General features: G+C 39.7%; 1 protein-coding gene across 2 annotated transcripts in view; it reads left to right on the plus strand.

Annotated features, from left to right (window-relative positions):
• Positions 1–15,200, plus strand: part of LOC132834522 (V-type proton ATPase subunit C 1-A-like) — a 68,894-nt gene that overhangs the window by 46,457 nt on the left and 7,237 nt on the right. For both annotated transcript variants that reach the window (XM_060853445.1, XM_060853450.1), the window contains exons 12-13: positions 5,990–6,087; positions 11,552–11,681. In XM_060853445.1, coding sequence (XP_060709428.1) covers positions 5,990–6,087; positions 11,552–11,681 — 228 coding nt within the window. The remainder of the gene's footprint in view (positions 1–5,989; positions 6,088–11,551; positions 11,682–15,200) is intronic.

Consider the following 15,200-nt stretch of genomic DNA (forward strand, 5'->3'; position numbering starts at 1 on the left):
AGCTACAGAAATCACTTCATTGCTTTGAGATCAAAGGTCAACCCCTCCCAGTGCTCTCAAACTTAACCAGGCCATTCCACAATACCGCTGCTGCCCCTTCAGCCTCAATTTCCTGTTCCCTTCCTCAAACTCCTCAAAGCTCCAGTGGCTTGGAAATATTCCTTGTTTGACTCCCATACGTAGATATTGTTTAGAATTTTCACCTATACAATTGTGATAAATTAGTGATACTGTTGGGATGGGACATAACAAATTATATAATAAAATATAATTTGGGTTTTCATTAGGAAGACAGTGGGAATCAAGTAATATATATGTCTGTAATAATATATAGGTCTATAAGATATAGGTGTGTTGTCTGTTATGCTTCAGGCATTACAAACAATCTTTAAAAACAGAGGAAGAATTTAACCTGCTTTAAGCTGCTTTTTATAGTTAGGAAGGGAGTTGGATTTCTAACTACTTGTTAAAGGCCTAATATTTGACATGTAGATATGTTTAAGGACATATGGTGTGGACATGATCTCAGAAGGGTCCTTATTAGTGTAAATGTACTATTAAGTGTATATACCTTGTGGAGTTAGCTGAGTTACAGGATATAATAAAAACATGCATAGATACAAACACACAAAGTAGGAGCAGACCCATCCTCTTTAGCCTGCATTAAAACTTATTAAATAACTTTTTAGAGCTGCACAGAGTGGAAGCAGGCCATTCGGCCAATCAAATCTACACCAACCCTCTGAAGAACATCTCACCCAGACCCACCTCTGTACCTTATCTCTGCATTTCCAATAGCTAATCCACTTAGCCTGCACGTGCCTGGATACCAAGGGCAATTTAGCATTGCCAATCCACCTAACTGGCACATATTTGGACTGTGGGAGGAAACCAGAGCACCTGGAGGAAACCCACATAGACACACGCAAACTCTACACAGACAGTTGCCTGAGGGTGGAATTGAGCTTGGGTCTCTGCCGCTGTGAGGCAGCAGTGCTAACCATTTTTTCGGGAAGAATATCCCAAAGATTCATTTGTCTTTGAGAGAATTTCTTTGTTGCAAAATCTCTGAGGTAGATGGGCAGTCCATTATTTTTAAAACAGCAATCCTGAGTTCTAAATTGTCCCATAAAAGGAAACATCCTCTCCACACCTACCCGTTTAATGCCTCTCAGAATCATACATGTTTCAATCAAGCCATCATGTATTCTTGCAAACTCCAGATACAAGACTCGACTGTCCATTTGTTCCTCATGGAATAACTCTCTCATTACAAGTATTAATAAATTATTAAATTAAACCAAATAATTGTGGATGCTGGAGATCTGGAACGAAAACAAAAGCTGATGGAGAAACACAGCAGGTCTGGTAGCATCTGTGGAGAGAGAAACAGTTAATGTTTTGAGTGCAGTGCCTCTTCATCAGAAATGATACCAACTAGGAAAAAACTACTTGTGCTGAAGATAGGGGTGGGTAGGGAAGGTGATGGTAGTGGTGGTTTGGGGTGGTGGTGTGCAGATTGTTGGACACAGAGCTCAGAGAGGTACAGATATGTAAGGGGTAGGCAGACAAGGGGATTGTTGATAGTAAGCCAGGACAGGAGAGACCCTGATCTAGTAACTTAATCCAATAAACCTTCCGCGAACTGCATCCATTGCATTTACAACATTTCTTAAATAACAACTCCAGTACTGTGCACATCGCTTAAGATATGGTCTCACCAGCACCCTGTACAACTGAAGCATAACCTCTCTAATTTTGTATTCAGTTCCCCTCATGATAAATGATAACATTCTGCCAGCTTTCCCAATTAATTATGGAACCTGCATGGTAACTTTTGGGTTTCATGCATGAGGTCACCCAGATCCCTCTGCACCTCAGGGTTCTTATTTAATATGCTTAATTTTTATCCTTCCTGCCAAAATGAACTTCACTTTTCACACATTATACTCCATTTGCCCACATATATGTCCACTCATTTAACCTATCTATACATCCTTTTGCAGCCTTTCAAAATCACATATCTTCTGTTTTACCATGAGCAATAGAGGGAACTAGTGGTCAGCAACAAGTTGTGAACACCTCATAGTGGGTGAATTATTACAAGTATCAGAGAGAAAAAACTTTCAACATATGTTGATGTGATGAAAGTACATTGCACAAATTGTTTGCAACATCAAGTTTCCAAGAAAATGATTTTGCAGTGACTGATAAACACTACAACCAAATAATTGGATAATTGTTCCATGGTTTGTAAGTCTCCAAATATAATTCACCTTGAGCTCAAAATCCCTTTTGTCTTTATTCAACCATGCATCATTGGACTATTGCCACTACATTGATTGAACAAGGGAAATAAAAGCATTTTTTCTTTCATTTTGCTTCGAATGCACTTTATTTCACCAATGTTTTCCCCACATAACATTCACTAATTTTCACTTCACATTCCTACAGCTAAGCATTTGGATAATCCTGTTAATTTTAATTGTTCCAGTGCTGCTGTGCATTGGCCAGGCCAGCAGCGGCATGCTTTGATGTCAAATAAGATATAATTTGGCCAGCAACATTAAGAAGGTCAAAGAACATAATGAACATCAATTGTTCATGCACATATAAGCCTATTAGGGTGTGTGAGTATTGACTTCTATTCACCAACTTGAAAGAAATGGAAGTAAAACATTCATCACTTATTTCTCTCTTTTCCAAGTTGGAAATGTAATCACAAACTTGACATTTTGCAAAATTTTGAAATGTAAAAATTTGCTGTTGGAACACTAAGCTATGAAATGAATTCAATAAGTAACTCAAGTGTAAGAGTTGATACAAGCTTACTTCAATTTGTTTCATTTTCTGTAAAAATCAAAGGCCTATATTTTTTGTTCCCTGAATAATCATTGGAAGGGGAAGGGAACGTTTGGGATGGCATCTAGTCATGCCAAGCCCCTTTACTGCTGTGTTTCACATCTGTTGAGCTTGTATCCGCATCCTCCCTGACATCAGAGGAGGAGGCACAATTGACAAGATAACATTATAGGTCAGAGTCTCTGTTAATTTCATTTGATTTTCCACCCTGTACCATACAAATAGCATGAAGCCTCCCAGGCCCTGAATGTGACCTCAGTAGAGCAGTGATATTTATAATTATTTTAAGTTATCTGTTTGGCCATGCTATGACTGACCTTTGGGATTGATGGGAACTTGAACCTAGATCTTCTAGCCCAGAGTCAGGGATACCAGTTCTGTGCCACAAGACCCTAAAAAACTTATTTTTCTCATGGCAAGCAATTGGCATTTTGAAACAGGAACTTTAAATTTGGATTGTTTTAAGAGGTTTGTCAATCTTCCATTAGCATAGTAACATTACTTACACTGCAACCTCAAGCCACAATACGTCCTCTCTATCTGTTGAGATGGACACACTAATTTGTTAAAAATGGCACAGGAATCTGGCTAAAATATGGTAATTTCACTGGCTTTAGAAATTTGGGATAGCAGCCAAGGCCACATGCATTCAGTTCCTCCCAGTCTTCAATCCAGTCCTGAACTTCCTCCAGAGGAGGTTGTCATCATCAGTCTTGCTCATTTCTTTATTCTGCTGGATGTAACTGGCAAGGCCAGCATTTGTTTCCCATCACTAAGTCCCCTTGAACTGAGTGGCTTGTTTTGCCATTTCAGAGGAAGTCCACACCATTGTGGATCATAACTCATGTATCACTCAGAACTGGTAAAGATGGCAGATTTCCTCCCCAGAAGAACATAGAATTTTTTTTACAACAATTGATAATAGTTCCATGGTCACCATTACTAATGGTAGCTTTTATATTCCAGATTTATTATTTCAATTCAAATTCTATTAACTGCCGTGCTGGGTATCAACTCCATGTCCTCATGACCTGGGATTCTGGATTATTTATTCAATGAAATTACCTCAGTGATTTCAACTTTTCCTAGCTCCTAATTAGTAGAGTGTAACTTTGTTGACAGATTGGAAATTGTTCTCTTCTTTGTAGCATCCATTCCTCCCATTACCAATTTTAATCATCATCTTTCTCTTCTTCCCTACAGTACAATCTCTCGTTCTCTTTCCCTCCACTGAAGACTGTGTCTCTTACACCCCTTAAAACTTCCCCTCCATTGAAGGCTCTCTTTCTCTCACAACCCTTAAAATCTCCCTCTCTGTTCTTCTATCCTCCCTTGCAATCTCCCTCTTCCCAAGCCACACACATTGTCTCTGTCTTTCTGTCTCTCTCTCTCTTTCTTCCATCTGCCCCCTTTCCAGGCATTCCCCCTACCACCCAACCATCCTGCAGTCTCCTAGTCTCCCTCCACTGCATTGCAGCATCCCACTGTTCCCTTTCAGCCTTCTCATCCAATCTGCCCAATCTGGCAGTCTTCTGTTCCCTCAAACTACTGTAGTCTTCGTGTCCCATCTCCTTTCACTGTCCATCCAATTCCCTTTCAATTTTCAATGTTCTTCCCTTCAAAGCCCCTGAACTCAGGAGGTCGACAACTGTCTTTTTACCCTTTTGTGACCTTGATAAAATGGCTGCTTTGGACTCCAGCTTCATTACCTGGCTTTGGTGGAATGACTGCTGGATCCTGGATCTTGACCCCCAGTCCCTCTGCTCCTGGCAACCCACCTCCTTTCCCCAGAACAGGTTAGGTGAACTCATCAGCAACAAATGTAGGAGAGGAAAACCAGACTATGACTGGAGAAGCAGCTCAACAATTTCATTCAACTGCCGGGGACAACGCTTCTTTGAATAGTTATTTCCTTGAATGAATTTATATGGGTGATTTGAGGACTTAAAATTTGCCTGTTGCCCACATGTATTTTGAATGCTGACACACAGACAGCATTAATGTTGTCCCCAACTGGGATGACATCACTGCAAGTAATTCAGAAAGCTAATAAAATGTTATCATTTATTGTGCGGGAAAGTGAAAAAATACAAAAAAGGAGGTTATGCTCCAATTATGTTGGTGAGACCTCACCTGTAGTACTGTGCAATGTATTGGTCACTTTATTTAAAAGTTTTAACATGTTGCTCTCCGCCAGCCTTTGAAGATAGATCACCGCAGCCATGGACAGAAATCACAGACCCCAGTGCTGCTTCTGGTGCTGTCCCAGTTCCCAACCTAAATATAGCAGGCTGTCCAGAATATTAGAGTGTACACCCTGTCCCAACCCCTACAGCTATCCCAAAGTTGTTAAATAAATGTGACAATAACAGCAAATATAGCTGGTGACAGCTTTCACAATTGCAAACCAGATGGGCTTTATTGACTGCAGATCATGCTGGTATTCTTTTCTCATGCAACATTGCATAAAACATGTTGGAACAGTAATGGATGAAGGTCTGATTAACTAGAGTTATTACTAATCATGTTTTTAGACAAATCATTTCCAACCTGCCTTGAGAACTGGAACCTTTCCACGTACACATTGTCTGGCAGTGAGGTATTTTCACCTCTCTGGATAGGGATGTGTAACTTAGCCCACGGGTAGTCATAGTGCACCTCTCAAGCAGCTACACCTGCTTATTCCAATTATATTGATTGGGGTGAATTGCTGAACACATTTGTACAATAATAGTGTAATTGTTTTAATACTTAGAAGAACAGGTTTTATAGCAGAACAAATTATGCAGAAAGAATCTTAAATCTTTGAATTAATCTGTTTATTAGGCGTTTACAATTTTTTTTTGACATGATACCTTTCATTGCCTTTCTCCTTATCCCCACCCATCATAAAAAACATGCACAAAAAAATCATTGAGTGTCCAGTGAACTGATCAGCATGGGGCATTAGGGTACACGACCTCAGTCTCTGCTGACTGAAGTATGAGTAGCTAAAATTCCTTAGACAAAGCTAGCATATAAATACATTGTGACAAATAAATTGTGACAAATATACATTTATCTCAGACAAAACCAAAATGTACTGACCAAAATGTATTGTTCAATTGTATATTAATTTAATTCCCAGGGTCCTTTGCTGCGTTGGCTAAAAGTTAATTTTAGCGAAGCATATATTGCCTGGATTCACATAAAAGCTTTGAGAGTCTTCGTTGAATCTGTCCTTAGGTATGTAACATTTGTTTTATCTCTACAAATCACTGAAAGTAATTCAATTTAGACACTGTAACCGTAGTCTAGAAATTACCTGCACTACATGTAATTGAACAATTATTTATTCAATGTCAGTTCCAGAGCCCACACTGTTGGTTTCTAAATTGTTGTGAAGTGGACATTGAGTCTGATTGCCTCAGCATTGAGGATATTCATGAGATTCATTGCCTGTATTTTTCTAGCGTAATTGCTTGTAAATTGCACCGTTTATTCCAATATAATACACATTGCTAACCCACAAGCTCAACTTGCATTGTCAAAGAGACTGCCGTTTATTCACCACAGTCAACTGAGTCTAATAAAATTAACAACAACTTAGTGATTTAAGACAACAAGAAAGAAAAGCATTTCATGTAATTCAGGTAACATACATGGTACACCATTAGTATTCTGCTGCTTTGCATCTTTGTGGATCTACCAGACTGTGAGAAAACCAGGAACTATGGGACAGTTAGCCTGTATCAGCAAAAGAGAAAATGTGGAAGGGCACGGCAACAAGGGTCTTGGAAAATCACAGTGTGATTAGGCTTGGTCAGTACCCTTTCATGAAAAGGGAATGGTGATAATTAAATCTAATATAATTTTTTGTGTGTATAACTAACAAGATAGATAAGTTGGAACCAGGAAATATAATGTACCTGGATTTTCAAGAAGACATTCAATAACAATAACAATTTTATTACTAAAATGAAATAATTTACACTGATGAATAATGCATCTGTGAGCTCTTTAATATATCAATGGATGGCAAACTAACAGACACTGCAGATTTCTAAGAGTATCTTGAAGAGACTAAAACCAAACAGACAAAGTGGCTTTTAAAGCTGCTACCATGTTGTGCAGATCATACATGCAACATGAAGGCTTTCCTGAAAAAGAAGTCAAAGCTCTGTTACAGCCTGCCTGATAAATTCTCAGCCTTCTTGCTGCTATTCAAACAGCTGTGTCTAAGAACATAAGGATTAGGCTATAGGGCCCATTAGGTTTGCTACATTAAGATCATGGTTGAACTTGTACATCAAAACTTTCTAGCTTTGTCCATATCCCTCAACTACCTTTAATATCAAAAATCTGTAAAGCTCACGTCCGAACATATTCGTCAACCGAGTATTTCATAGCATAGAAAATTTCTCCTTATCTTAGTTCTAAATGATCTAGGACACTGGCTGATAGCGGCAATGAAGACCTGGACTGTGGAAGGTTATTTTGAGGAGGATTGTGGGATGGGAGTTATGGGAGTGGATGTCAGGGCGGGGGTTGGTTGGTTTTCAGTGGCCATACTTCACTCCCATCCATGCCCCCATTCTCCCCAGTTGAGGGGGCAGGCCACCTTGTTTTCCCAGTCAGGAAGACTGCCACTCTTCATTGCTACAATGGAACAAAGTTAATTGAGTTGGTCGTTTTGGGTGTTGTTGATTAACCACTTAGAGGACCTTAATTGATGGTGGGTCTAGAAAGATTTCCAGGAGTCTTCCAACCCAGAAGTTAATTGTGAAGCACAGGCAGGGTGTCAACTTACACAATTATTTAAAACCGAAAGAACTATGGATGCTATAAATCAGAAACAAGAACAGAAATTGCTGGAAAAGCTCAGCAGCTCTGGCAGCATCTGTGGAGAGAAATCAGAGTTAATGTTTCAAGTCCAGTGACCCTTCCTCAGAACTGTACAATTATTTGCACTTCTCACCACCTTTCTTATCACTTACAGGGACGAGAAAATTCTGTCCCATATCTTCTTTCTCCTTGCCTTATAGCTATCCAAATCATATATATTTATCTACACCAGCTTTTACCAACATGCGTGCTTATGATTAATCTTTGGACAGTGGGAATTGTGGTACACCTAAACTTATGAAATCATCTTGGAAATTCCTCTCCCATGATTATTTATGCCAAAATTACTGGAATCTAGATAGGTCGGCACTCCTATTTCCAAGATCTTGTCTGACAAAATTTCAATTTGCAGCTGTACAGGACATTGGTTAGGCCACTTTTGGAATATTGCGTGCAATTCTGGCCTTCCTCCTATTGAAAGCATGTTGTGAAATGTGAAAGGGTTCGGAAAATATTTACAAGATGTTGCCAGGGTTGAAGGATTTGAACAACAGGGAGAGGCTGAATTGCCTGAGGCTATTTTTCCTGGAGCATCGGAGGCTAAGAGGTGACCTCACAGAGGTTTATAAAATCTCGAGGGGTATGATTGGATAAATGGACAAGGCTTTTTTCCCTGGTATGGGGGAGTCCAGAACTACAGGGCATAGGTTCAGGGTGAGAGGGGAAAGATATATAAGGGACCTAAGGGGCAACGTTTTCACACAGAGGATGGTGCATGTGCATGAATAAGCTGCCAGAGAAAGTGGTGGAGGCTGGTACAATTACACCATTTAAAAGGCATCTGGATGGGTATATGAATAGGAAGGGTTTAGGGGCATATAAGCCAAGTGCTGGCAAATGGGACTAGATTAGGTTAGAATATCAGATCAGTGTGGATGAGTTGGACCGAAGGGTCTGTTTCTATGCTGTAAACCTCTATGATTGTATGACAGTATAGAATTAGAAGCAGAAGGTGGCTATTTGGCCATTGAACCTGCTTCACCATTCAGATAGATTATGGCTGATCAGATCTTTCCATAATCCTGCCTCCCTTTCATCCTCTTGTTTATCAAGAATCTATCCATATCTGCATTAAAAAAAATGTTTTTAAATCCTTTCGAGGAAGAGAGTTCCAAAGACTCATAAACTTCTATGAGAAAAAAAAATTCTCCTTATGTCTGTCTTAAATGAGTAGCTGCTTATTATTAGTAGTCACCTCTAGTTCTAGATTCTCTCACAAGAGTGAACATCTTTTCTACATCTACTGTGTCCAGATCCCTCAGGATCTCAATTACTTCAATCACTGCCAATAACCCTTCTGTACTCCAATGGATACAATTCTAGACTAACTTTTCATTATAAAATAACTCATCCATTCCAGATATTAGTTTGGTAAACCTTCTCTGAACTGCTTCCAATTTATTTACATCCTTCCTTAAATAAGGAGACCAATACTGTACACAGTACTTCATATGTTGTCTCACCAATCACCTGTATAACTGAAGCATGAACTGTGATTTTATGCTCATTACCTGCACAATAATTGATAACATTTTCTTAGCTTTCTTAAATATTTGCTGTCTCTGCAAACTCACCTTTTGTGAACCATGCACTGGGCTACCAGATTGAAATTTAAAGCTCTTCTGTTCACATGCCATTACATCAATGAGCTGCCATTTTTGTAATATTGTTAGAATGATTACACTTTTGTGCTTTGCCAATTCTTCTTCACTTTAATCAATTATATACATATGAATTGTGCACTTTTCATGACAATAACTCATGGATTAAACTGTTTTTATTAATTTCCAATATTGCTGGCATAATTTGTACTTCTAGTATTTTCTCCTAATTCTGTATTCTAATATGCCTCAACCCACAATCAATATAAGCAAAATACTTCTGATATTGGAAACCACAAACCATGGAACCATAGATTTGATACAACACAAAAGGAGGACATTTGGTCTTTTGTCTCCACACCAGCTCTAATACCGCTCCCCACCTTTTCTGGTAGCCTCAAACAGTTTTACTTTTCACGTAACAATCCAATTTCCTTTTGAGTGCTGCAATTGAACCTTCTCCAGCACTCTCATGCAGTACATTCCAGGTTCCAACCACTTGTTGTATGAAGACATTTCTTTTTTTCTTGTCATTGTTTCTTTTGTAAGTTACCATTTGATCAACTTAGACCTGACCCCTCATGACTAAAACCTCCTCTCAGTCTTCTCCAAAGAAAACAGTCCTTTTCCAATTTATTTATGTAACTTAAGTTCCTCATTCCTTGAATCATGTTGTGAATCATTGTAATGCTGTCCTGTCTTTATTAAGTGTGGTGCCTATAATTGGACACACCACCCTAGTTGTGGTCGACTGTGTCTCTGTATAACTACTTGCTTTTGTTCTCCATACCCCTATTATTAAAGCTGACGGTATTGCCAGCTTTAGTAATTGGTCTCTCAATATGATTAACCACCTTCTGTGACTTATACACACATTTACATCTGCTTCTGCACTCCCTTTAAAATTGTACCTTCTGTCTTATATCTTCTCTCATCACTCTTTCTACCACAATGAAACATTTTAATCACTCTGCATTGAATTTCATCTGCCACTTATCACTCATTCCATCAAACTGCCTATATACTTACACTATCCTCCTTGTCACTCACGTTACTTTCAAGATTTCTATCATCTGCTTTCTTTGAAATTGTGTTCTGTACACAAGAGCTAAGTCATCAACATACATCAAGAAGAGCAAGAATCTTAACAACAACCTGTGGGGAATTCCACTAAAAACCTTCCTCTAACTCAAAAACATCCATTAATCACTACTCTCTAGTTTCCTATCACTCATCCAATTTTGCATTCATGTTTCTATTATCTTTATTTCAGGCACTGTAACTTAATTCTCGTGTCTGTTGAGTGGCACTTTATTTAATGTCTCCTGGAAGTCAACATGCACCAGATATTACTACCACTGAGATCCTGCGCACTAATTTCCTAAGATCCTTAAATTCTAATTGCAGGATTACATCCTCTCTCTGCCTATATTACTGTTACTAATACGGACCACAACTGCTTGCTGCTCCCCCTCCACCATAGGGTGCTCATCAGTTGTTGAGTGATATCCTCAGCCTAAATGCCAGCAAGGCACATCATCCAGGATTGACATCAGCGGCCACAGAAACACCTACCTATCCCCTTATTCAATAACATCATTATTGCTCTTCAGCTCTTTCTTGTGCCCTCCTTGGCTCTGGCTACACTCTTCAGATGAACCATGATTCTCAACAATATTTAAATACAGGTTGGACTCAGGAACTGCTGCACGACCTGTCTGTTTGTTCATGTTTCATAGTCACCTATTCAATCTCTATCTGCATTAGGGTGCAGGGTAACCACATCTAGAGAAGTATTATCCACAAAGCTCTCAATTTGCACATGTGACACAGTGGTGCCAACTTCTGTTTAGATTCCAAAACCTGAACAATAAAAGCAGAAGTTGCTGGAAATACGAAATAGATCAGGCCGCATCTGCAGAGAGAATGGCAAGGGGAATGGGTGGAAAGGACAAAATGAACGCATTTGGATTTAAAATGATAAGCCAACTCAACTTCACATTGTTTTTTAAATCAGAAATGTTTGAAATTATTTTAAATTTTGTACTGCAAATTAATGGGCCAATGATTTTTAGATATTCAAAATTTGTTTGATAACATATGAAAACTTCAAACTATTCTTTACAACCTAGTAACACATGATGTTAGATAAACAAATATAATCAGTGATATTGATTATTATATTAACATTGCAACTTTTCCAGATATGGGCTTCCTGTTAACTTCCAAGCCATGCTTCTACAACCAAATAAAAAAACCATGAAGCGACTCCGAGATGTGCTAAATGCACTTTTTAAACATCTTGATGAAGTTGCTGCAGCTAGCACCATTGATGTAAGTGGGTGCAATCATACGTACGTCTGATGTTGTTATTTCATTGAAACTGTTTGTTTGACTGAAAACATTGAGAATTCACGCCTTGTCAGTGCCTTGTATTCATCTTGTTCTCCAACCATTCTAATTTCCCTACCAGTTTCTCTCAACTCCTTTCATGTAAAGGAGACCAGCACAACTAACAAGATTTATTTTTTACCACTTGTGTAAAGGGGAATCTATTGGCCTGTCAGGTGGAAAGTAAAGCAATAGGCTCTATAATATCTCTCTCAATCCAGTTTCTATGTTTGTCTGTGCATCAAGGCAAGCCCTGTCATACGGGAAGTTTGGAGAACCCCAGGAAAGTAGGAAGAGGTGCAAACCTGACCAGATGCTTCTGTTTTGATGTTTTAATCAGTTTTACATGAACAATGACCATTGAACAGATTTTAAATGTACTTCTCAAACTGAACTTTCAAGCAGATGTTTACATCTTGCTTTGTGCCTGGAACTTAGGATTCAGATGCAAAGTAGAAAAAAATCAAGTTCTCATTTTTCTTCAGGGGGCATTGTATTATGGACAAAGCAATTCTAAAACTGTTCCATGCGACAGATATTAAAGATCTTGTACAATTCTCGAACATTTTGTTTTTGGTCAGCTGAGTCAAGTGTTATGTTATGTTGACCATGGTTAAGACGCTTAAGCTAATCTATTGAAGATTATACATGAGTAGAATTCTCATTTGCCCGGTTTGTGAACTGTAGATCTTTACTCATAATGCTCACCTGTTTCTGACAACTTCCATGCAGGTTGGCATGTTTAAAGATCCGATGTGTATAATGGTATTAACATTCATTATCTTTCTAAATCAAACAGAGAACAAACCACTGATAAAGCTTCACACACAAACCCACTGACTCCCACATTTACCTGGATTACGCCTCCTCCCACCCCGCCTCCTGCAAAAATGCTATGCTTTATTCCCAATCCCTCTGCCTCCGCCGCATCTGTTCCCAGGAGGACCAGTTCCACCACAGAACTCACCAGATGGCCTCCTTCTTTAAAGATTGCTGGTTCCCCTCCCACGTGGTTGAAGATGCCTTCCAATGCATCTCATCTACGTCCTGCACCTCCGCCCTTGAACCCTATCCCTCCAACTGCAACAAGGACAGAACCCCCTGGTCTTCAACTTCCATCCTACCAATCTCTGCATACATCACATCACCTGTCGTCATTTCCGCCACCTACAAATGGACCCCACCACCAGAGATATATTTCTCTCCCCACCCATATCTGTTTTCCGTAAAGACTGTTCCCTCTCTGATTACCCAACCCCCCCCCCCCCCCCCAAAAAACAACCCATCCTCCTCTCCCGGCACCTTCCCCTGCCACTGCAGGGGTTGCACTGCAGGAATTGTGCCCACACCTCCCCCCTCACCTCTATCCAAGGCCCCAAAGGAGCCTTCCCCAACTATCAAAGTTTCACCTGCACTTCCATGTCATTTATTGTATCTGTTGCTCCCAATGCGGTCTCCTGTACACTGGAGAGACTGGACACCTACTCGCAGAGCGATGCAGAGAACATCTCCAGGACACCCGCACTAATCAACCCCATTGCCCCGTGATTGAACATTTCAACTCCCACTCCCACTCTGCTGAGAACATGCAAGTCCTGGGCCTCCTCCATTGCCAGTCCTTTACCACCCAATGCCTGGAGGAGGAAGGCCTTGTGTTATGTTCCGCCTCAGAACCCTTCAACCCCAGGGCATCAATGTGGACTTCATCAGTTTCTTCATTTCCACCCCCCCCCCCAACCTTACCCCAGTTCCAACCTTCCAGCTCAGCACCATTCTCATAACCTGTCCCACCTTTCAATCTTCCTTCCCACATCCGCTCCACGCTCCTCTCTGACCTAACACCTTTACTCCCACCTCCACCCACCTATTGCACTCTCAGCTACCTTCTCCCCACTCCCTCCTCTCTTTCTCTCCACCTGGGAGGCTCCCAGTCTCATTCCTGATGAAGAGCTTTTGCCCGAAACATTGATTTTCTTGCTCCTCAGATGCTGCCTGACTTGCTGTGCTTTTCCAGCACCACTCTAATCTTCACATCAGGATGACCCTACCTGTTGGTAAGTTAATGTGGAATCAACTGAAAAGCACCCTGAGCCCCGCTGTTAATTCAGCCCTCATATCTGGCTCAGATCTGACTTTAGTAAGGTTACCTAGAAATAAAATTAGCCTCAAAGAGACATTTCATTCATCCCCTTCCAACCCCAGTTTTAGAGAAAATTTGGCAGGCAGATACTAGCTGAGTGGATTTAGCTCGAGTATTAATCTGGTTAATCTTTTATTCCATATGTTTGTGTTGTATTGTTATTTACATGCCGTACAAAAACATTTTTCTGAGATATAAATGGATTTGTAGTTCATTGAAACTGTCCTATCTCATGACACAACTCTTCTGCATTGGTGACTATTTGAATGCCCACATTGTTCTCTCATTCCTTAAGAAATGCATATTTTCCTAACATCTATATTTTTAACATGCTTTTGAGTTATTTAAATTGCATACTTCGGTCTATTTAAGCTCTAGGTAATATAGTCTTCAACTTCTGCCATGTTTGCTTACATAAATGTATTTGTAAATAACTTATAGCAAAGACCAATGCCTGTAGAGTCTTCAATGGTTATGACTTTTCCTTACATTAGAAGATGAATCACATTGTACAGCACATGGTTTTTATTTATATTTGATTTGGGATATGGGTGTCACCATCAAGGCTTGCATTTGTTGGCCATTCTTAAATGTCCTTGCTGGAATTTGAACTTGTGGCCCCAAAGTCTGCATTACTAATGAAGTAATTTACCACTGTGAGACAACCATCCCAGGATAAGCAACCACGAATTAGTTAGATTGTACTTAGAAGGTATTTAGTTACTTCATTGATTATTGCTTCAAATATCTATCCTCCTCGTGGGAGGAGGCAATAAACATAGTGAGATTTAAATTAGGTCATTTTCTTAGATGCTATGTAGTCACATAAGGATTCAAGGTGCACACAAATAGTAGTGCTACAGTGAGAGTCATATTTCCACAGGGATCATAATAGAACACATTGCCGACATCCTCAAACACTCTTTCCATTACCAGGACTGCTGTGGAGAACCTTGCAGTACTCAACTGAATAGAGAGTAGTAAGTACCACAGTGTGGTCATTATTAATTAATGGCCTTTATCATAAAAGTAAAAGCTAAAGAGGAGGAGATACCATAACAGGAATGGAGGAACAGGAAGAGAAAGAGAGGCTACAGTGCAGACTGCCTCTTTCAGTCCAGGTTCTACAGGATCAAACTAGTGATACTAAAAACCTCAAGCTGCCTTCCTATTCACTAACAGTCCCATATTCATTATGTTTTGAAAGTGTCAGCCACAGCTAGGTTGGTAGCAAAATTTAATTTATCCCTTGTTTGCAACCTTCTAGCCTGGATTACCCTTCATTCTGTTAGAATAACAGAAACCCTATAGTACATATAGAG

Source organism: Hemiscyllium ocellatum, chromosome 3 (genome assembly GCF_020745735.1).
Source record: "Hemiscyllium ocellatum isolate sHemOce1 chromosome 3, sHemOce1.pat.X.cur, whole genome shotgun sequence".
Taxonomy (NCBI): Eukaryota; Metazoa; Chordata; class Chondrichthyes; order Orectolobiformes; family Hemiscylliidae; genus Hemiscyllium; species Hemiscyllium ocellatum.